The 24,798-nt window shown below is 37.6% G+C and overlaps 1 protein-coding gene across 1 annotated transcript in view; it reads left to right on the top strand.

The window, feature by feature from the left end:
- Positions 1–24,798, top strand: part of LOC140232161 (speract receptor-like) — a 239,989-nt gene that overhangs the window by 157,073 nt on the left and 58,118 nt on the right. Inside the window, exons 9-16 of the mRNA XM_072312304.1 lie at positions 4,241–4,419; positions 5,192–5,282; positions 5,942–6,112; positions 8,750–8,854; positions 13,248–13,319; positions 14,918–15,083; positions 18,777–18,926; positions 19,636–19,816. Of these exons, the coding sequence (XP_072168405.1) occupies positions 4,241–4,419; positions 5,192–5,282; positions 5,942–6,112; positions 8,750–8,854; positions 13,248–13,319; positions 14,918–15,083; positions 18,777–18,926; positions 19,636–19,816 (1,115 nt within the window). The remainder of the gene's footprint in view (positions 1–4,240; positions 4,420–5,191; positions 5,283–5,941; positions 6,113–8,749; positions 8,855–13,247; positions 13,320–14,917; positions 15,084–18,776; positions 18,927–19,635; positions 19,817–24,798) is intronic.

Raw genomic sequence — 24,798 nt, 5'->3', positions numbered from 1 at the left:
AAGTCTTCGGCTGAAAAAAAAAAAAAAAAAAAAAAAAAAAACAATTGCAGCTTTTGAAATGACAGAGGGAGACAAGAAATGAGGGATGATCTTTTTTTTACAAATTTATGAAGGTTGCTACATATCGAACTGCACGTGGCATCGTTGCGTAGTGAAGACAGGATATTGATATCATGTTATTGATAAAAGGAAGCACTGATATGCAAATATGCAGTAATCTCGACAGCAGAAGGCGATCTCTGGGTGATGCATGACCGAATTAGTTTAGATGCATTTCCAGTAGTCGACTATGACAGGAGTCGTACATCTTAATAATCCAGAGTCATTTTATTGGCCGTATGTTTGATTACCTGCAGTGAATATACCTCTAAAGAGATGTCTACAGGTAATTCCAATCGTGATCAATAATAATCATATTGTGTGTTATCATCACATTGCTCAAAGTAATAACTTTTAAAAAAGTAATAGCATAGCAGTGTCTGCATGGGACAGGTGAAGTCAACTGTATTGCCGCGAAATGAGAACTTATAAGACAGCAGATGAACAGGGCATCTTAATGACATCACGTTCTGCTCAATTGCAGTGGTAGTGGCAAGTGAAGAAGAGGTCTAAACGATGTGGTATTTTGAAGGTGACATGCTTCCGTTTTACTTATCATTGCGTGTATTCTAAAGTGCATTAATGTTGCTTCGCATTTTTGTGTTTGAAGTATGTTTCTGATTTCTTCTGCCTATCCTTAGGAAGTATTTCGTTTCTTCTATTGTTCTCTCAATCTATGCATCCGTTTTACTTGTCATTGCGTGTATTCTAAAGTGCAATAATGTTGCTTCGCATTTTTGTGTTTGAAGTATGTTTCTGATTTCTTCTGCCTATCCTTGGAAGTATTCCGTTTCTTCTATTGTTACTCTCAATCTACTCACACCCCAAACAAGAACCTGCAGGATGTACAATTTCAGTTTTTAATGCATCGTGATGAAGATATGGGTCGCGTAGGGTCGGACTAGAAATTAGGTATTCACATCTGACCAGAAAACAACCACAGTCATATTTTATCACGAGATTACCCAAGACAGTTAAATATCAATTATTGATTATTAGTGTTTCGTGACAGGTGAGGCGGATGGACTAAGAGTCCTGTGAATGGTGTTCTGAATTATGGTAGAGACTGTGAAAAGAAGTCGAGTGACTCAAGACCTTACAAGAATTATTTTTCAGTGGAATTGCTCTCAATATCCAGCTCCCAGGTTCGCATGTGTTACCAGCGACAGAAGTGCTTTATCGTCATTACTGCGGGCTGAATTGATTGCTGCTATGCGTTTCAGTGCTTTCTTAGTGACCTCGTAACAAGAGCGATTTCAACACAATAACTGATATGCCACTCAACTGTACGCTAGATGTGCGTGAGTTCTTTGCCCTTCTGATACAGTGTACGATGTTTAATGTTTTCAAAATAGGAAAAAAAAAGATCCACATACATTCTTAAAACAGTGTAGTTAAAATTGTGACTATATTTTCTAGTCAACAAAATTTAACGAGAAAATCAGTCGCTTTTCAGTGATAACGGTAGCCTTTTGTCAAGGCCCTCTCGCTGTAATGGGCGAGCGAAGCGAGCCCAGCCGAGCGCGCCAGCGCGAGGGCCTTTTGAGATCTGCTGCACACATTATTATTCATGACACGTGAACCCTTCTGAATACTCATTTTAATGGCTTCCGGTCAACCAATGGAATGGCGCGCTCCCCGCATCCTCAGCCTTGGTGGTCATGCCTGTTCGCATGCATCACTGACCACCCGAGGAGGTCTGCCACGGAACTCTACACACTCTGTGTGTAGAGTTCTGTGAGAGTGTGTAGAGTTCTGTGAGGTCTGCGGCAGCGGCGTGCATTCGCTCTATTCAAATAGGGTTCGAGCAGACAAACACGCTGATTGGACCCCGACTTTTGCTCCCGAAATCGGGGAGCAAAAGTCGGTAATTCAAAGGGCTAACAAAAGGATGCGAAGCAGATCTCAAAAGGCCCTCGCGCAACCCCACTCAGCTGGGCTCTCTTCACCATACAGCGAGAGGGCCTTGACAAAAGGCTATGATAACGGTAGCCTTTTGACAAGGCCTCGTGGCTGAAGATTGAGACTAACTCGCCACACCGAGCACTGCGAGGAACGGGTGAACGCGACACCGAGTGGCGCAGCCACGAGGCCTTTTGAAACCTGGGTTTTTTTTTCCTACCGCCTCCCGACGAAGGCGAATATGAATTATTCATATATTCATGAGTCAGATCACAGTTGGTATGCTAATGAGGACGTGTCAACTCTGCGTTGGCAATGCAGATGAGCGAGCCGCAGACACGCATACTTATGCGTATTCATTAGATGCGACGGCGTGGTAAGCAATGCGGTCGCTGATTGGCCGCTACCCTTTTTGGTAGGAGAATCGGCGAGAAACAAGGCTCATGTCAGGTTTCAAAAGGCCTCACGGCTGCGCCGCTCGGTCTCGCATTCACCCGTTCTTTTGCAGTTAGTCTCTTTTTCAGCCACGAGGCCTTGCCAAAAGGCTATGATAACGGTGGCTTTGACTTTTTTCTTGAATATATTATATAGTTTAAAAAAGATTAAGGAAAAAAAATCGAATATCTAACCAAACGGGTACGCGAGATTTCTAATTTTCAAGCTCGGGAATGCATATATCTCTCTCGTGTGGAAGGGGGTGTCCCCCTTCAAACACTCAATTCCTAATTCTTTTATTTATTCAAAACTGCAATTCATCGACTATGTATGTCATCTCTGCCTAAAGAAAAATCAGAATATATTCAATTTTAGCTGAAACCAGCGCTAAGCTTCACTCTTGGCGTCATTTTTCTTTGCGACCTTTGGGGTCAAACTCAAAGTCAGTAATCAGATTGCTTGGGTTCTTGGGTTAAGATTAGGGGTTAGGGATGACATTAACTCCGCATTTTTTTTCCAATTTTGCAATTTTGAGTAAGGAAACGAATAAGGAAAGTAACAAAATCGAGAAAAAAAAAATAAAGCAACAATTCCACACACCTACCGCGTAAACTATCCATTACCTTGCACTAGTATTTTGACCCCGTGAAACCCATATTTTGTATGCGTCGTTTTCGATCGTTCCTTGCCTCTATAAATGATATGTTCATCCAGTCGAATTTATACAGATATTGAATTGAGACCTATAGTTCATGACACGCTATAAAATGGAGAGTTAACAGTACGGAAGGTTCTAACCATCATCCCTGCAGGCACCCACAGCGTGTGTCTCAATCTTCGATAAGCATGAACTGTAAACTCGAAATATCATCATTTTTCCACATAAAATTTTCATTAGCTTATGTGGCTGTCAGGTTACCGCTTAGATTAGATGCTTTTTGCTTTGTGAGACAAAAATCAACGAAACAAAGTGATACCGAAGGAAGCCAGCAAAATACACTTGTATTTGCACGCCACAGTCTTACAACAAGATCACGATTCGTAAAAAGGCAAGAATGAAGATGATATGGAGTCATAAGGAGGGAGCACATGCTTGGATGATATTCAACAGTACTGACCTAAATGACGCCACAATGAATCATCAAGTGGACCTACTGACTTAACACTACGCCGCAGTCTCATGATTGGAACACGTCTTCACTCGCAAATTTCCTTGTATTTACGTGCTAAAAGCGCGCGTGATACTGCGAGAAGTCGTTTTTGCGTTTACTGTTGACGAAAATGAGGGGAAGAAAAGGACATAAAGAAGATGGTGAAATCCCAAATAAAAAAAGAAAACTCCGCGCGCACACACACACACACATACGTACAGAGAGAGAGAGAAGAGGGAGAGATTCATAAAGTGGTGAAAAACTCCGAGAAGTGCCTATACTTTCTGCATGTATTGAACGCATTTATGAATACACAAATCAGCACATTTAATGATGGGAAGCACTATTTAGCAATGTTAACATTATACATATTCATAAGTGTCTACCTCCTTTTGAATCACGGGCATTTACCTCCACTGCACACTGGGACCGGGGTCCTTGAGTAGGAATAATGTAACACTACTTCGTTATTGTCTATAATACGATAACGTTTCCATCTTAAATCACTGATGGACTATAGCAAAACACAAATTATATCATCATAGTAGTTTCGTGGCTTCAGAACAATTCCTTGTGAAATCGTCAAGTGCAGATTTTTTTTAATTGAAAGTTTACATTGTGGCTCTGTGATCTGCTTTGCCTTCCGTTCCCAGGTGTATGCAGCCCACAAGGGGATGAAGATACACTGGCCCAACGGTGAGCCGCCGAAAGCTGAACCACCGTGTGGTTTCGATGGTACTAAATGCAAGACAAAATACACGCTTCATATCGTTGCAGGCGTCATCTCTGGGATTATTCTACTGGTGATCATAATTGCTACTATCGTCTATAGGTATTTGATCTCATAATTTTTCCACAATGATAATCAGATTGAGATGAGCTGTACTTCGTATCATTATTACGATCGTTGTCGTTAGATAACCTGTCAGCACAATACTTTTGATGCAGACATATCTCACTTCACGGGGCCATATTACTGGTACTTTATACTGAAATAACGAAGTTTTCATGAGCAAGTGCATTTGGCCTGAAATAGATTTGCGTGCAGTCATTTTGTAAAGTCATAATTCATTTACATTTCTTGTATTTTTATCTCCAAACATTGGGCGAATGCTTCTTATACCGGCGGGTAAAGTAGTTGAGTTTGTGTAAGTCCACTTCTAACACCCGACAGCCTGATAACAATGATTATATTTTGATATTGATAATGTTAGCAATATCAAGGACAAAATAGTATTAATCACAATGATAGTCATCACTGTCGGGTTTTTTTTCTAATTTTCATTACGATTACTATCATGGTATTCCATGAAAGACAAACTCTTTTTCTTTAATGTAACCTGTGCAGAAGCTGCTGCTTTTGGAACCTAGTTGTCTTGTTTGTTTGTTTGTTTGTTTTTTAAAGACTGATGAGTGACAATTTAATATTATCATATCAACAGTTTTAACAGTATTGTAATTTTTCAAAAATCTCACGTGTTTGAAATATTTGTTGTTTTCGTAGACGGTGATTTTATGTGAGCATCTATTTGCAAAATTGAAGAAAAAAGGTAATGATAAAAGTTTGATCTAAAACTTTGACGCGATTTTGTACTTATATGCAGAAATTGGCGCTACGAACAGGAACTTGCCAGTCTGTTGTGGAAGATTGATTATAACGACGTGCAGTTTAAAAGCGTGGTCCACGGAAGCAGGGTAACGGCTTATGTGGAGCTTCACAGTAGGGAGAGAATTACACATTTACTATTTTACAGCTTATACACAATTCGTCAGTGTACACGTTTCATTGAAAGAAAACAAGACAAAGGTCAATTTAACATCGATTTGTACAGTTCATGACAAGTGTAAAGCTGTTAAAGAACACGACAGTACTAATTATGTTTAGACTACCTATAAGGTACTAATTCAAACACCAAAACATTCCTTCCTCCACTAAATGTGATCCTCATTTTTTTCCTTTTACCTTTTGGACAGAGCTGGACTCGATAGGAATAGTCTGTTATTGGAACCGATAGCATGCAATACAAAGACATCACGTTGCTGATTGAACATTTACATTCAAATGCTTTTTCTCCTCTGCTTTTCTATAACCATCCCTATCTGTTATAGTTGTTTATAATGATATTTGTTCGCATTTTTTGTGCAATTTTTCATGATTGTGTAGGATTAGTTCCACTTTCTCTCGCATACAAGCTTGTATTTACTCTGCCTACATTTTGAAAAATTCCAGTTGAATGCGTAAAATCCTTCTTTCTCTCTCTCTCTCCCCCCCCCCCCCCTCTCTCTCTCTCTCTCTTATGGGCATGAATCTAAATATTGCGCATTTCTGTTATGCTCGCTTTACACATTCACAGCTCAGCCTTGCCACACATGACTCCCGTGGCTCAATGAATGCTGACCCTTTATCTGGGCGTGGTCAGGTCTTCACTCGCGTCGGGAGATACAAAAACACAGTAGTGGCAATCAAACCGGTCTACAAGAAGCACATCGAGATGAGCCGTGCTCTTCGAAAGGAACTGAAAGTCGTAAGTACACTTAATGGTAAATTGGTTCTCCTGTCCATTTCATCACTACAATTGGACCAGCTTCTGTTATTAGTACAATGCAGGGACAATCACTGACGCTGTCGTTATACAAGATGTTATCATCAACATTAGCACCAAATGCATGTCGGGCTAAAACCCCCGTGATAACAGAAAAAAGAGACGGTGTTGAAGGTGAAGTCACAAAGATGTTATGCTTTCAGCTGAATCAGCCAGAATATGCCTTCCTTCTCACAATTTCGCAAAGCGCAAAGTTAGTATCTCGAGAGCACCGCAGTAACAGCCCAGTAAGGTGGTAAATTTCTAGAGTTACGCATCCTTTCTTATTTTGATGAGAATAATTATACGAATATTTGGGCATAGAATATCTTCATATCAGTTACTATAATTTCAAATCAAATCCTCATAAAACACCGTAGTTTAATTCAAGCTGTCCTAACGTACTGAACGTACTGGCGGGAAGTCATCAACGGGCACACATACACGTCTATGTCTATTTACTATAGTTTTATTTTAGTGAGGTAGGAATTTAGGTTTTGATAATGATAGTTGTAATGTTATGTATGAATGAAATGTAAGTTCGTATAATCATAATAATATGTTAATATGTAAGTTTGTATGCTTGTACTTGAGGAAGATGTCTTTTGTTGTTTATAATTTTATGTTAATAGTGTTTTCATGAGAATGGAGATACAATGTAGTTTCTTTATGTATGTATGTATGTAAATGATGAAAATAATTGCAATTTGTTGATGTATAGTTAATATTTCATTTTTAGTAAATATTTGTGTTGATTAAATAATGAATGTAATTAAGGAATGCAAGGATGTGTATTACACTATGAGGTTAAGTTATAGTAGGAGTTAATTTTTATGCCTCCGCCACGAAGTGTCACCGAGGCATTGTTTTCGGGTTGTCAGTCCTTCCGTCCTTCTGTCCGTCCGTCCGTAGGGCCTAATGAATTTTGTGGACAGCATAACTAAAAAACAGTTTGAGGCATCCTAGTGAGACTTGGTATGTATATGCATAAGTGAACGAAGTTTTGCCTATCAACTTTTGGGTGCACATGCTCGAGGTCAAAGGTCAAAAGGTCAAGGTCATATGCTCAAAATTTCACTATTTACCCAATATCTCTGCACTATCTGAAGGGTTTTTTTTTAACTTATACATATGATATCAAATAAAGATTCTCCAGAGAGAGTTTCGGGTCATGAGGTCAAAGGTCAAAGGTCAAGTGAAAATGTTACAATTTCATGAATGAATCTCGTGAATGGTTCAAGATATCTTCGTGGAACTTAGTACATAGCATGCATGTACTGACAAGCAGAGATTGTCTAGGGAATGTGGGGGGTCATGGGTCAAAGGTCAAGGTCAACTCCTCAAAATTTCACGATTTCCCACATATTTATGCAATACATGCAGGATTTTTCTTGAAACTTGATATATACATTGTACATGTATTACCCAATAGAGATTCTCTGGGAAGTTTCTTGCCAAAAGGTCAAAGGTCAAAAGGTCAAAGGTCAAGTGAAAGTGCTAAATTTCACTTCTCCCCCTCTATCTCGAAAGTGACTCAATGTGTTATCATGAAAGTTAGTACATTCCTTTTATTTATGCATGCCTACCTGACAGTGATTCTCTTGGGAATTTTAGGGTCATAGGGTCAAAGGTCAAAGGTCAAACGTTACATTAAAATGCAAAAAAAAATACTATTCAATATTGAACATTGTGATAACATTAATAACATGTAATGTAATACTGAATATTACACTTTTTCTCCATTCGGTGAAAGTTAATGAATGTACAGACTTATAAAAGGGTTAAAAATCAAGTAGAATTCCTCAAATCCCCCAAATACCTCCGCTCCTAGGCAGTATAGCCATCCATCCAATTAAACCTAGTTCAAAGAGAGTGAACATTCAACACATTTGTATCAGACCTGTCATTTTAATATGATAATATTTTGCCAGTTATGTGAAACTGTCATTTCGCATCGTCAAGACATGGTACTATAGACCTATTAGGAGAACCATGCATTATAGCGGAGGCATACCAGTCGCCATAACAACATTTCTAGTTAGTGAAGAGCATCTTATGTTTTCTGGAATTGTATTTATTTTTTCATGTCGGGAAATGTTGGATTGCAGAGGTAGAAAACACACACATATGTATTTATAAAATGTGTATATAATAATATCTATATCTAATTGTGGTTATTTATGTGGTATTATCAACATGGTAATTTGAATAATTGGATTGTAAGTATAGGTTTAAATAGTACGTTTTTAAAATTTGATAATTGTAATGAAAATAGTTGTAATTATATGAATGAACATGATTATGTATATGTGTATAATAGTATGTATATTGTATGTAAGTTCGTACGATTGTATTTGAGTAATATATTTTTCGTTGTTTATAATTTATTATGTCACCAATGAAAATCAAATTACTTTATGAGTGAATGAACGCACAATAAATACTTATGTCATATCATAATGTCTAATCTCATAGTAGGAAGGCATATTAGAAGATTACGTTACTTCTTAGGAATATAGTAGGTAGATGCACACATGACAAGACTACCGTGTTATACTTCTTGGGAACGTATCTTTGCAGATGCGCGATCTGTGTCATCCGAACCTGTGCCAATTCATTGGCGCTTGTGCAGAAGCGCCGAATATCAGCATCCTCACTGAATACTGCAGTAGAGGAAGTTTGCAGGTTAGTATTTTCCTGGTTTGTTTTTCTGTATGATAACTTATGCTAACTTCTAGAGTCTGTTACAGAGTTGCCTAGATGCAATTGTTAAACAGAATTTCATGTAGAAAGTCTCTGCCTTTTTTAATTTTTAAATTCAATTTTAGTTCATTCCATTTTGCATTTCATCTCAAACAATGCAGAAACAGTATTTCAAGTTGCCCCAAACTGTAATTACCGGTAACTCCGGAATACCTGACAATAAACAGTACAAATCCAAAGGAATGCACTGATGGAAGCGGAGATGGCGCTGTTGACGTGAGAGCTGTTCGGATAACTACTTTCCTGTGCTAAGAATATACCGTCACCGCAGAGACACAATGAGCTCAGATATACAATGCATCTGTTGAGTTGGGTGCAAGTCACGAGTTCGACACCCACGATTAATACAGCGGCCCGCGAGTCATACAGCCCATACTATCGACACTAAAGGAAACATGGCCCACACGACGGACACAAGACCCCGTCCTGTAATGTCGAACCCATTTTTTTTTTTAACCTAATGTCAAACTCATGAGCCTTATTTGCGAAGTGTCGAACTCAAGGGTTGTATGACACGTTGGTGTCGTGGGATGACCCCGTTCGATGCCATGTCAAAATATTAGGCTTACGTATGATTTGGTGAACATGATTCTATTTCATTGTCATGCTTGTTGGGCATTAATTTTGGACGGAATCCCTCTCTAATCTGTATGTGAAGATTGTAATGATGGAAATGATACAAGTGATGATTTTAACGTTTTTTTTTTCTGATTTCTTTTCGATAATCTCCATCCATGACAATCCTGTAGAAACATGCAAGTAACTTCACTTCAGCATTGATACGCTTTACAGTTGACCGAATGCGATTTTCGAGTTTCAAGATAATCTGATATCCCTTTATAGTTTTATATCCCTCATTTTAATGATTTTCCATTAAAGTAACCATGAAAAAAATGAAAAAAGAGCAAAAAGGGGATAGATAAAAGATATCAAGGACATCAGATTTTCCACTACATGGACCGTTGACCTATTCTCATTTAGTCATTTATTTTGTTTTATTTATTTCATACTGCACGGTAGGCCTGATCAGTTTTGTAAAACTGCTTTCCAAAGGCGCCCTTCAGGAATAACAAATATACTCTACATAAAAAAATGAAGTAGAATTATAGGCAACATTTTTCACTACAAACATCGTGAGTGTTTTTAATGATAAACAAGTATATATATATATATGTATATAATAAATAAATATATATATATATATGCACATATATATATCTGTTACAAATCAGTTGAATCGTTATTTAAGGCTTCACATCGTGTTTTTTTTAATTCATAAAGGGATGTACATGTTTGAAGATTTAAATGAAGTGCATTAAACAAACTGGTTCCGACATACGAAAAAGAATTTCTTTTATATTCTGTCCTTGGGCGTTGAAATTGAAGGGGGTATTTCAAAGAATAACGTGTAATGTGATTTACAGTTCGTTTACATAACAGTATATTAGATTATTTGTATTTTACAAACAAGAACACAATATTGACATTTTATACGTTGCTCAACTGATTGCTATTTCACCACTCATAACAAGGAAGTTTGATATGCATGAAAATCTCTATTCAAAATCACCCTGGCATATTTATTTTGGAGTTTTTGTATTTTATCAAAATTGATTTTTGCAAAGCTTCCCAACGACATACTATAATAATCAATATGAGGTAAAAATCATTGCAAAATACAGATTCTTCATTAAATTATTATTATTCTTTTTAAAAGATTCACCCCAAATTGAACATGAAATTTTGATCATTGAAGACTATGTTGAAATACTCTAAGATTGAGATTTTACTTTCACTTTCAGTAAGCTATCAAACCCATACTGCTACTATTACTGCATTTACTACTACTTATTTTGATGTAAAGTATGTTGAAAAAAAATCACTAACAAAGAAACAATAAATGTCAATGCAGTTGACTTCAAAAAGAACTTCAGAACAAGTGTACAAACAGATAATATAACATCTAAATTCCCTAGTGGAAAAGTGCAATAATAAGATGGATATATAGATAATTACAATCCCTGAAAATCGGGCAATACAGATGTGAACTATTAGAGCTTATTGAACTGCATCTCAGAACACAGAAATCAATGTTTAAAATGTCAGCTAATTCAGAGGCAAATGATTAACAGAATCTTCCTGCCTGTGTGCTCAAATCAACTTTTAGTCATATCATGGATTTGTCTGTTATTGAATTAATCATTCTTTCAATCGGTCCAATTTGATAAGTCAGTTTTACTTGTTATAGCTACCTTCAGACTTTTGTTCTTGGCCATTACTCTCCCTGAGCTCTCTTCCTTTGTAAGATTTTCATTGATGAAGATCGCGGTTTCCTGGTCTTTCAGCTTACTTCTAGCTCTTATTATATACACTGCTTCTCATGCTCTGTAGTTAGAAAATTTGATGTTACGCGGCCTGATGAAATTGTCAAGTTTCAGGATAATATTGTATCCCTTTATAGTTTAAATCAGTCCTTTATGAAATGAGGAGTAAACATGTGCATAGACCTTGATTTTCCTTTAAAAGTAATCATTCAAAAAAAAAACTGGAGAAAGAGAAAAAAAGCGAAAATTTTTAAGAAGATGTACGGGACATCAGATTTTCCACTGCTTATTCTAGAAGGTACGATTTACAATTATGGGTGAATTGTACGTCTCACTATTGCTGAAAATCCGTTCTTCCTGTTTATATGCCTCAATTCTATTCCGACTGAGCATGCATCATAAAAAAAGTAGCAGGCTTTACTCTTTGAAAACAACCAGTTGACATAATTTAGATGAAAAAAAAAATGGAATGGGATATCCATTTAGTATAGAAAATAGAATGAACATCTTGATTACCTCCAGTCCGCATTTTAGACCGTGGGAATTGTTCCATGTGCATTGGTGTTAACGGTTCCCCGAACAATTCCGTATAACTCTTTCATTCATTCATCTAATGGTGGTGCATTTAAATCATTCTGGCCGTCGCTCACAAAGAAATGATTAATTCGAATTTGTGATAGATTGCGAACAACGGAATGCATCAATCGACAATCAAATTTCAAAGCGTTGAAATGAAAAAATAAATCTTTCTATTTCTATACATTTTGAATGAATTTCAACTCACCCAAGTACGATTCACATCGTTCACCTGCTGCGGTTACTTTCATTAAAACGTATATACAAATATATATATATATATATATATACTGGACAGCAAAAGAAAGTACCCACTTCTGTCAAAGGCTGCACACAAAAATTCACCTCCTAGAAATAGACAATTTTTGTACACAGGTATGCTGCAATATCCATTAGTAATCACATACCCAATAGCAAGTGATTATCTTTATTACAAAGAAGAAAATGGCATGCACAGCATCTTGGTCACTGAATCAAAAGTCTCAAAATGTAACAGAATGAGCCTAACAAGCCTTACAAGACGTGGCATAATTTTTCTAATGGAAGCTTGCTTAGACCAGAGTAAAGTAATGTCCAGTCTAAAGAGCTAACTGATTTTATTTTGAGAATTAGTATAATCAGGAAGGGTAGCATCCCTAAATACAGAATACACTCATTAACATCATTTTGACAAAGCAGATGTTCATTTGACATATTGGTTGTTTAAAAATGTTATCCATTCAGTGGCCATTTTTGCATGGTGGAAAGTGCTGTTGTGTGGGACTTTTGATTCATTGACTAAGATGCTGTGCATGTCATTTTTTTTTCTTTGTAATAAAGATAATCATTTGCACTGGGTATGTGATTACAAATGGATATTGCAGCATACCTGTGTACCAAAATTGTTTATTTCTAGGTGGTGAATTTTTATGTATGCGGCCTTTGACAGAAGTGGGTACTTTCTTTTGCTGTCCAGTGTATATATATATATATATATATATATATATATATATATATATTTGTATACACGTTAATGAAAAAAAAAAGGTATTAGAATAGAGAGGATTGGATATGTGTGAAAATTCACCTGTTGTGACGCTTGAAGCACTTATATAGAATCATGATTGGGAAAGCTCAACTGCAAAAATTCTTGATTACATTTCTGGTACCTTCAGGATTAAGACAAGCAAATTTATCCTACAAATGCGTGACGTTTACACGTAAAATGGTATGTCACAATTCATAATATGAGCAGTAGTGGAGGGAAGATGCCAAATTAAACTCGATGTAGATTTCACACTGCTCAGTGCAATGAGAGTTAGCAGGCGAAACACTTCACTGAACTAAGGTCACTTAATTTTCACAGTCTTTACTGAGGAGGTTTACCTTGGTCAACTCTCTTCAAAAGAGAATAACTATTTTCTGTATTGTTCCAGGATATTCTCGAAAATGATGACATCAAGCTAGACGAGATGTTCGTTGCTTCCCTTGTTTCAGATATTGTGAAGGTAAGCTTTGTTTCAAGCTTTGTTTGAGTCCAGTCTATTACTAATATCAAGTGAACACAATCGACCAATATCGTATCAAGGAGGTTTAAGAGATGGAGTTCCAACTGGCTGTAATTATTCAAACAGTTGCCACTTTTCTATAGATGTACAAAAGAATTCCACAGGTGCATCTGTGCCTTTGTTGTTTTGATGCCGCCGTCTTGCTGCGCAATCTGAAGATTCATTTTGAACGTTAACGTAATGTTGGCTATATTTTGCTTGTTTATCTATAAAATGAAACGAAATCTTACTGATAAAGCACATTAAACAAAGCTCACTCCCTTCCAGAAATTATGTGCAAAAGTGTAAATCAGAGCTGTATCATGTGAAAGTGTTTAAAATTGTACCTTCCTGGAAAGCCGCATTTATTACTTTTCCACTTAATTCCGACAAATAAAACTGATATGGAATAATCTTCAAGTATAATTCTTCATTAATAGATACATCAGATTAGTGGCCGGGTAATTTTCATTTTCATGTCATCATTTTTTTTTTTTTTTTGGTGCAAATTCTATTCGCGCATCCCCGTCTCTTTACCATTATATATCACCTATCTTTTATAAGTAGGGGTGGCGAAAAGTAATTGCCATCACAAAGACATATCTTCCTTCGAAAATGGCTGATGATTATGCAATGAGACATGAGTGAATTGTCTTCTTATCTACGCGCAGATCCAGTTTGCCACATTCTTCGAATACTTTTGAGTGGCGGCATCGAACCTGGCTTCAAAGGAAATACGACAGTTGCGACTCCATTTTCTTGAACCTCCTTGATCGTCATTAATAAAAAAAAAAAACACGAGACGTTCGTCCGACTTAATATCACTGTCTTTTAAATGGTCCCTCCCGATGATGCTTTTTTGTTGTTGGTATTGTTTATTTTTTCCATGTAAAGTTCACAAACTGTGAAATCTAACGATGATTGGATCGATAACAAAGTCACAAGTTGACTATACTGAGGTCAAGATTATGTAAGAGAATCGATTAATGTGTGTACAATTTGATAATGTAATAATGAGGGTTATATTTTGGAATGACTGCACAAGGACTCGTAATCATTCTGCCCCGAGTTCGCGAAGGTGGTACAAATGAAACCATGGTTTAAACCATAGACAAAAACCATGGAGCGCCAAGTGTTGCATGGAATATTTCGTTACGAAATTGGTCATTTCGTCGACAAAATGACCGTTTCGTTAACGAAATGTTCATTAAGTTACAAAATGTTGTCATTTCGTTACATAATAATCATTTCATCGACGAAAAGACTGATTTCGTAACGAAATATTCCATGCAACACTTGTCGCTCCATGGTTTTTTGTCCATGGTTTAAACCATGGTTTCATTCGTACCACCTTTGTGAATTCGGGCCTCTGTCGTGTGTAAGACAGGATAATAGTCCCCTACAAATTATCAAATGATAGGAAAAGCAATAATAATGTGAGTATCATGAATGATAATAATTTCTAATAATTAAATATTATTACTATTATCATGGTAAAAACACTCATCAGAATTAGTCCTCATAACATTGCGTATGGATATCACAATTGTCGCTGGCAGGCAATGCGATATCTGCACTCGAGCGAAATCCGATCCCATGGTAACCTGAAGTCCAGCAACTGTGTTGTAGATAGCCGATGGGTGCTGAAGGTCACCGACTTTGGACTGCATCATTACACTATGGGTCAGCAGCCACCAGACATGGGGGAACATGCCTTTTATCGAAGTAAGTACCTTTTAATGACTATAGCAACAATACAAAAGCATTCAACATGTAAACATCATAAGCACCAATAACAAAAGCAAAGTTCGTTCGTCCCTATCTTATGAGATATGCATAGTCCAGGCTGCCGAGCCAGGCTAGGGCATCTTCTGTTGTGTCAGTAATTCCCTCGAGTCCATTTGGATTGCATCTAAAGGGACAGTTTTGCACAATATGCAGCACAGTATGTTCAGGATAACCACAGTCACAGGTTTGGCTGTCTTTAAACTTCCCTCGATGGAGCTGGTTGGCTGTCCTGGGTAAGAGCAAGTCAGCCTTCCTGAACTTCCAGCGCGGCAGAAGTCAGTGATTGTATCACAGGAATCTATATGCCAATGTGAATAACAGCTGGTCTATGTTGACTATGAGGGAAGTGAGGGAGACTCTTACGAGAAGCATGGATATGAGCTCCATTGGGATATTTCGACAGGAAGCAGAGGTCTTCTAACGGCTGGAATGGAAGGTGCCGAGTTGCTTGGTATCATAGAAAAGGAGACAGTCACAGGCAGAAGTTGTTCGCCTGCCTCGTTGTCAGTGGTATAACCCCATGAACCGTGGTGGCTGTCAAAATCATCAACATGTAATTCTGGGTTTGGAATGGTTTTTTGGTGCAGGAGAAGTGAAAATACGACTGGGAGTTTTGTAGATATTATTGACAGTAACATCTCCTATTCTTACAGTGGTGATGAAGATATCATCCTTGCTGGACTCCTCAAGCACGCTGAAATCTGTAAGAGCACACCTGATGTAAGTAGCGACACCGACTCTGCAGCCGCCAGATTTTCTGTAATTTTACAGTATTTTTTTCTCTTTTCTTTTTACAGCACAAGTTTGAAGTTGATAGTCGAAGATCATTTTTTCTTTTTTTAGATAACCTCTGCACAAAAATTTAGGAGAAAGAATAAATCAAAAAGGAAAACTCCGTGCAGATACAGACGGTGTACTGATACGTAGCAACCAAAATCGGATAATAATAATAATAATAATATGGTCTTATTTACCCAGGGTAGCCTCTTCAGTGTTGCCACTGCTCTACCAGAGGGCCCTGCTATCATTATTACCCTAGCGTTGCCAGGTACCTATTTATACACCTGGGTCGAGAGGGACACAGTGGGTAAAAACATCTTGTCCAAGGACGTAAGCACTGGGCGGGATTCGAACTCGGGTCCTCCGATCGGGAGTCGGGAGTCTTATCCACTATGCCACAGCTCAGACTGCAATTGAGCATAAGCAGAAAAACGTGATTCGTACCGACTGGGCATACTGGCTCTTAAATTCACTAAGATAAGCATCTGGAAATGTGATTATTCATAATAGTCCTTTAGTGGTACATGCCAGCAAAGCCACCTGGTAGCAAAAGTGGTACTTATGGTAATATCAATCATCGTCGGCTCCAGGTCGTATCCGAGCATTGGGTTAGTCAGTTTCTCCCCGGCTGATGTTTATGTCGAATGTGACTTAAAAGTCCCAGCGCGTGGTGAAAAGACGTGCGTATGATTCGCATGGGAGGGTCGGTGGGGATCGAGGATGTTTGAGACGTTCCTTTCTTCTGCGCTTTATCCTGTTATCCTGTTGTCTGTTCTGTTCAAAGGAGTTTGTTCAATTTATACGGATGGTGCAGTTTTCCACGCTGTCCTGTCCATGTCAATCTTTTCCCACCATGAGGATAGCTGGATTTTATGTTTTAGCCAGGATCTGTTTGAGCTGATCTTTAAAACGAAATTTCAGTCCTCCTCTGGGTCTTGTTCCAGTTGCAAGTTCTCCATATAGCATGATCTTTCGGAGACGGAAAGGCTCCATACGCTGAATATGACCTGCCCAGTGGAGACGATGGCGAAAAATAGTGGCTCCCATGCTTGGTAGTGTCACGCGGAGAAGAACCTTATTGTTGGTAATGTGATCTTCCCATCGAATATTAAAGAGAGTGTACAGTTTTGGTTGAGGTGAGGATTTAGCTTTTAACGTTTGCGAGATATTCAGAAATCACTGTATGAGATGTCAAAGAGCATACAATTCTAAGGGGTATCAAAAGTTTATTTGATGAAAATCGGTTTTGAAATGAAAAGGTGAAACAAAGAGATCCTAATAAAAGGCGTGGCATGTCTCATTTCATTATTATCATTTTTTTGGATATCTCAACCATTTGAAAACCAGTTTTCATCAAATAAACGTTGAATCCTTAAAAAATTACATGCTCTTTCATATTTCATAAGAGGTTTCTCATTATCTCACTTAGGAATATTTAAAACACGAATCCCCACCTCAACCAGTACTGTACGGTCCCTTTAATGGTTTGTCGTAGTTTGGATTGCTGGAAGCGTTCAAGTCGCTTGATGTCACTGCGGTACAGCGTCCAGGGGTCCGTTTTATGAATGTCTGATGAGAGACTTTTCGTTCATAAGAGTCAGTTTTGAGAGATTTCCTGAAATGGATTTTTACTTTTCTTTGAAAGTCTCTTAATGCTACGAGCAAATCTGGCCATTCTGAGATTTATGTAAAGACTTCTATGTAATGACTTCATGAAACGGACCCTTGATCTCACAAGCGTAGAGAAGAGTAGACGGGACAACTGCACAGAAGACCATGACCTTTGTCCGGATTGTCAGCGCGTTACTGAGAAAAAAACAAAAACAAAACACGTCTACTAAGTCTACCGAAGGCAGAGTGCCCTCCTTAATCCGGTTCTCCACGTCCTTTTCACATACGGCGGTTTTTGAAAGGATGTTCCCAAGATATGAGAAATGTTCAACTCCTTCAAGGGCTGCTGCTGATGCTTGTGGGTGGACAGTTGTTCTGGGCTGGTGCAGGTTGGATCTGGGTCTTGGTCTTTAGGTTGTTCACTTTCCAAAAGCGTTGGTTAGCCGCAAGTTCAGCGGTCCTTTTTAGGTCATCTACAGTCCGACTGGGAGTGGCAATGTCGTCAGAGACTGAGGTGGTATTTGGTAATATCAGTAGGAAGAGATCATTGATAATTCAACGCAAGATAATGAAACGGATGATTTTTCAGGTGCTAATTGACGGACCATTCTGGTCACCTGGTCAAGTCCATTCTTTGTTTGAACATTATTGATGAATTCCATGAATTGTTACATCGGCAAGATTATGCATTATATCACTTTGAAAACGAGTGAAGTGCCTAACCAACTGAGGAAAAAAGAAAGGTAATGTGTACCCATGTGCAAATGAACTAAGCCCTAACTGCCTTATTTTGTTGTATGCCACTTTGCCGGAAAGGGAGCGATACAGGTTCAAAAGCAGAATCAAAAGCCGTTGCCCTCAAGAGTTAGAGAAATTTTATTTCTTTTATCCTCTTTTTATATGTTAACGGTCATTTAGAGTCAAATCGATCTCATGTTTTGATGCAAAATGTGCTTTCATATGCATAAGACAGTGTAAACAAAGACAATCATGTGTGGAGGCATAACCAAACTTCAGCAACTCTGATTCGTTTGTTCTTAAGACACAAGGATACCACCTCAGTCAGATTCATTCTTATCACAACGAAAGCATAGCGTTAAGTTTTGCCTAAGAACCGCAAGACCAAGTTTACGGTTGTTCACACTGTTGTAGAGCTAGAATGAAAAACAAAAATCAATCCAATTTGTTTGGCCTCATGTGACTTTTATTCTATCATTATTCCCTCATTTCCTTCTGCAGACCTCTTGTGGAAAGCGCCTGAAATCTTACGGCGATCCGCCTGGGAGCCTGAGGGGACGCAAAAAGGAGACGTGTACTCATTTGGAATCATTTTGTACGAGATCGTGCTTCGCCAAGGACCATTCGGAGGCGTCGACCTGAGCCCTAAAGGTAGATCAACAATTTATCGAATGTTAAGTTGTTTGTAAATCTTACTTATCTACACATCCAAGGTATGATTTACCATTTGCAGATGAAACAAAAACCCAGCATTAGTGGTTCAAAATAGTTCTAACGTGTGAGTTAGGGGTGGAAACAGCCAATGTAGAAATTTGAAGCAGTGTAAACAATGTTAAGTATTGTTAAATATACAAAATGTGAACAATAGTTATAGTAAAAAAGCTTCCAGACTAATCCGTCTACAGTTAAGGTTTAATTAGAAAAATAGTGATATCTCGTTATATGTTAGGCTTTATTGCAAAAAAAATTATGCGGTAGGATGTTTTGTGATATAACTTACGTACACATATGCGTCAAAAGTAATATCTTGAACTTTTTTTTTAAAATCACTGCTCCCAAAGGTTAACAGGTACTTCCAAAGTATTACAAAATATTTTCTCGCAAGTCTGTTCATGACTTTGAAAATACTACTAAGCCTGCAGAGATTTGTCAAAATCCGTTGGAGCCGTCGGAACCGATATGTCATCTGTATACGACGTACGTTTGTTACCTAATTACTCTTTTTTTTTCTACTTTAGCCTATGATGATTTTCATCGTATATGCCATGATTAATCTTTACCAACACAATAATAATGAAAACAGTGCTCAGTGACCTTACTAAATATTTTGCTTACCATTGCTTTTATACTGTCATCTAAGAAATGTACGAGAAAGTGAAGTGCCCTAATGGACCTGTGCCCTTCCGGCCCAATGTGATGGAGGTAGAGGATTGTGCGGAATGTCTGCTAACAACGATGCAAGAATGCTGGGCCGAGGACCCTGAAACCCGTCCGGACTTCAAATCTATAGCTGCCAAACTTAAGCCACTGCACAAGGGCATGTGAGTATGCTTAGTCCATGCGGGATGCTAGTGAATCAAAAACATTTCCTCCCTCGCCTGAAGGTATTTTCTTGAAACTTTGTGTAAACATGTATTACCCAATAAAGATTCTATAGAGAAAGTTTTGGGCCATGAGGTCAAAGGTCAAGTGAAAGTGCTAGAATTTTAACTCTTTTCACCATATCTCGGAAGTGGTCCAAGGTATCTTTACTGAACTTAGTACATATGCATGTACTGCCTGAAAGTGATTCGCATGGGAGGTTGGGGGTCATGGGTCAAAAGTCAATGGTCAAAAATTCAAGGTCAACTCCTCAAAATGCCACTATTTCCTTTAAATCTATGTATAAATGCCTGGAGATATTTTCTTGAAACTTAGTGTATACATGTATTACCCAATAGAGATTTTCTGGAAAAGTTTCTGGCCAATAGGTCTAGGTCAAAAGGTCAAAGGTCAAGTGAAAATTCTAAATTTCACTTCTTCCATATTTCGGAAGTGGCGCAAGGTATTGTCATGAAACTTAGTAAGTTTATAAAGGAAATGGAACAAATAATATTTTCCTTTATCTTGGATGATAAGCCAGACAAAATTAACCGACGAACAATATTTGGAGATTATTGGAGGTTTAAAGATGTTTCATCGTCCATACGTAATTTCTGGACTTTAAATCACCTGGTTGAAAAGATTATTGATTGATCAAAACAGAGGAAAATGGAAATGTTTTTGAACATCATTTACATAACTTAGGGGTAATACATTTTGGTATTGCAATATGGCCGGAACAGAAAAAAAAAATCAATTTGATTCAGAGCTGTTCTATACATGAAATTCTTACGGCTTGGTGTAAATAAACTTTTCCCCTAATTTATCTATAGAACAAGTTTTGTTTAATTCATTACTTCGTGTAAAACAATGAGATTGTTTTTAAGAAAGCAGTGTTTCAGAGGGGTATATTAAAGATTAAACAAATACTGAGTGATGATCTTTTTTTAAGTTTTGAACATTTTCGGGCTAAATATGGTGTTTGTTGTAATTTCAATATTATTCAGTTATGCAATCCCCTTAGAGTGGAAGAAATATATTGAAAACAAATCAGTTAATGATAATGAAATAAACACGCAACAAGAAGATGCGATAATATAATTTGTTCAAAAGAACAAAAATGTCGATATATATTTATATATATATATATATATAATATATATATACCGAATTTTATGTGATAAGATATCTAAACCACCTACATGAAAGGAAATGGGATGAAATATTTAACCAAACTTTAGACTGGATTAAAATACACAATGTTCCTTGTTCCTTATATATCTACCCTGAATCAAAGACTTCGTTATTTTCAATATAAAGTAGAAATAGAAATATTTGTGTCAATAAATTACTTTTTGCAATGGGGCTATCTGAAACAGACCTCTGTATGCTTTGTTCGAGTTCCACTTAAACAAAAATTGCACATTTGTTTTGGGAATGCCCTTAGTTCATTGCTCAAATACATGAAATTATGTAACAGAATCAAACTCAAATTACTAGAAGTGCTTTTATACTTGGTTCTTCAGGGAACCGTAGTGTTACAACGGGGTTTATTTGTATGCAAAATACTTTATATTTTCTGTAAGAAATAAACAGAAATCATTTCATTTTAGCCAATTTTGTCAATTTTTAAAGCAAACGAAGGTAGTAGACGAATTATATCTGAAAAATTCAAGGTTTTATATCTGACATTAATTGGAATCGTATTCGTATTGTTTAGACGTTTTGTAGCTGCCTGTCAAATCTGTAATATTTGTCTTTTGAATATTGAGTAAATAAAGTTTCTGTGTGAAAAAAAAAATGAAACTTTGTATATATCTATGCATGTACTGCCTGAATTAGGGTAATAGTGTCAAAGGCCAGGTTAGAATACTAAATTTTTACTATTCAATTTTGAAATTAAACGTTTTGTCCATACCTTGGAGATTACTCAACGCAAAAACTTATGAAAGGATCAAAGGTCAAGTAAAAATCCTCAAATCCCCAAATATCTGCTCTCTTAGATAATATAGCCATTGATCCAATCAAATCTACTTCAAGGAAAGTGAACAATGAACACATTTGTCATTTTTATTTCTTGCCAGTTATATGAAATTGTCGTCGCACATTGTCGAGACATACTATAGATTTATTGGGAGAACCATGCGTTATGCCGGAGGTATATAGTCGCCATAGCAACATTTCTAGTTCCGTTTGGTTTGTTTTGTTTTGTTTTGTTTTTGTTTCAAAGTCTGACAAGGTCAAAGTTCAAAAGGTCAATATATTTACACTGAAAAACACTTTACAAATTTGCGATATGCTGGCGAAACATCGCTAGACGTTTGCCTTGTTTTCAAGTGATGTAATTTATTCAACATTTCTCGAAGCATGAGACAATGGGCTGGATGCATATGCACAAGCACAAACTTTTCAAGCAAAAGATCAAGTTCAAGCAATTGCTTAAATCTTTATGGATAACCTTGTGCTTGTGCTTATACCTTTTGCTTGCCCTGCACAAGCAAATGATTGCGTTTTCAACAGTAGGGACGTCACGCCTGTGAACACAAGAACAAAGGCGAGTGTGACAGCATGCATTTGAAAGGGCGTGTGTGAGCAGAAACATTTCCTGACATAGCAGAAGAGCTATGAAATGACACTCATAAATGCACGCACATAGACGCACACACATGCCATCTACACACACAGGAACTGGCTGATTCCCATCGCTGTTAATAGTATCCTGGATCTACCAGATCGCACGTGGAGAGAGGTCTCCACAGATGTTATACATCCTACCTGTTTCTCATCACATTTTGCGTGCTAACCCCTGGACATTCCCCTTGTTGAAACGAAAAAAGTTTCTCTTAATCTTAGCAGAAATTTCTTGTAGATTTATACCACTCCTGCACAACTTCGGTCTTTCTTTTACAAAAAAAAATGAAATTGATACTTGAAAGAAAACGTCCCGGTTAAGCAAAAGCTCAGGCTCGTCATACAAAGCTTGGAAACTGGTAAGCAATTGCTAGCAAGAACTAGCATACGTTTTTTAAAGCAAATGCTTGGTCTCTGTGAGCAACAAGCAATTGCTTGTGTTTGCTAGCAAAAGCTTTTGCACGCAAGTAATTGCTTGTTTTTATGCACACGGATTCATGGAAAAGACTAGCACAAGCAATTGCTAGTTTTTATGCATCCGGCCCATTGTAGGAATGGATGAGTCGATACAAAATTACGTAAAAAAACCCAAAGCAAAAACAAAAACGAAGTCATATCTGTGTTGGCTACAAAGGAATGCCGGCAATGTAATCCAATTAATGCACAACCGGCCAACAGAAGTTTGTCCCTTAAAGGTAACGATGGTGTGTAACGTGTACTCAACCTCGAGAAGAAAAAAACAAAATAATACTAGTGTAAGTACACCAATTTTTCTTTCCGATAACGAGCACATCCACGACCTCGTCATGATCGTCAAGGATGTGTCCACCACCAAATCAGCCAAACAGAAACAAAACATGGCTTCGTGTACCTTACAATAAATTGAGCCAATTCAACTTGGTTATAATTGTCGTCATTAACAAAAAACAGAGCTTGCTTCACCCTATTCATGATATCTTATATGCAGTTTCATAACAATTGACTCTTCGCGTGCTCTAAATGCCTACGGGCACAGAAAACGTCATAGCATATCTTGTACACAGCGCCCAGACTCACCGGCATAGAACGGATAAAATTAATGGAATGATGTGCTATATCTTTTCCATCTAAAAAAGGCATAATAAATATATATGTACGGCATATCAAATGTATGTACTGTTATGAATAATGAAACTATTCCCGAAAGAAAACATGATCATAAACGAGAAAGACTTCTGTGATTATAATTACATACTCGTTCCCAAAAATGGCTCCGACTACAAATATGAACTGAATTCACATTTTTGTTCAAGATGATAGAAGACCCGTCCTCTTCTGTCATACATTAAAAAAAAACTTTTCGTTCATACGAGGGGCGAGATATGTTAAGTACTTTATTGCCCTATCTTGCAACAATGTCCCCCTGTGACTCCACACGCTTACTCCCGTGGGGACGGAGTGTCTTGATGAAGCAGCGGTAACAGTCTTTCAGTAGGTAGGAATCAACGGCAGGAGTCGACGGCATCAAAGACCTCCTCATAGGTGGTACAAAATTCTCCGGTGATACGACATTTGCTTCTGCGACAATTGCTCCGGTCTTATTTTCTCCGAGGACTTGTGGTTAGAGTAATAGGGTTGTGATTGGGTATTAGGTTTAGTGTGCGAGGACTAGGACTGTGGTTGGGACTGTGTTTGTGGGTAGATTTTTATGTTTCATTTAGTGTGCAGATGTAGGAAGCAATTGTCGCAGGAGCAAATGTCATGGAACCGCATTGTCCAGCCAAATCCATCTGAAGATTTGGGAGAAAGTGGAAGTAAAACGGCACTAGGTCTGATGAAAATGGTGGATGTGGAACAACTTAGAAGCCGTCGCTACCATTGATGAATACACTTGAGCCTTGTCCTGGCGAAACAAGACGCGTGTTGTGTTGTGGTCATTCTTCGCCTCTTTTCTTCTTTTTCTTTTTCAAATGATAGAACTTATTGATTTCTTGAAGCAACATAATTATACAGAGAATGGATGAAATACATAATTATTACTTCAACACAAAGCCATTTCTTTGGTACAAATAATTTAAGCACTTATCTGTATTCTTCATGTTTTTTTTTCCAAATATTCAAATAACTCCTTACTAACAAAGATACTATAAAGGGTCGTACATGCGAGGGTACCCACTAATGCAAACATGACTGTATATACCCAATCAAAAATGGTTTGGCAGGGACTTCCGAAAGCAGCTTATTATGACAGCCCGCCTCCGTAGTGCAGAGAAGTGTATTATTCATCATTATAATTATTCAATTCCATTTCGAAAATAGGACAAAATAACTC

Source organism: Diadema setosum, chromosome 8, assembly GCF_964275005.1.
Source record: "Diadema setosum chromosome 8, eeDiaSeto1, whole genome shotgun sequence".
In the NCBI taxonomy this organism is placed as follows: Eukaryota; Metazoa; Echinodermata; class Echinoidea; order Diadematoida; family Diadematidae; genus Diadema; species Diadema setosum.
The sequence above is the reverse complement of the archived record's forward strand: the minus strand, read 5'-3'. Positions and strand labels throughout refer to the sequence as shown.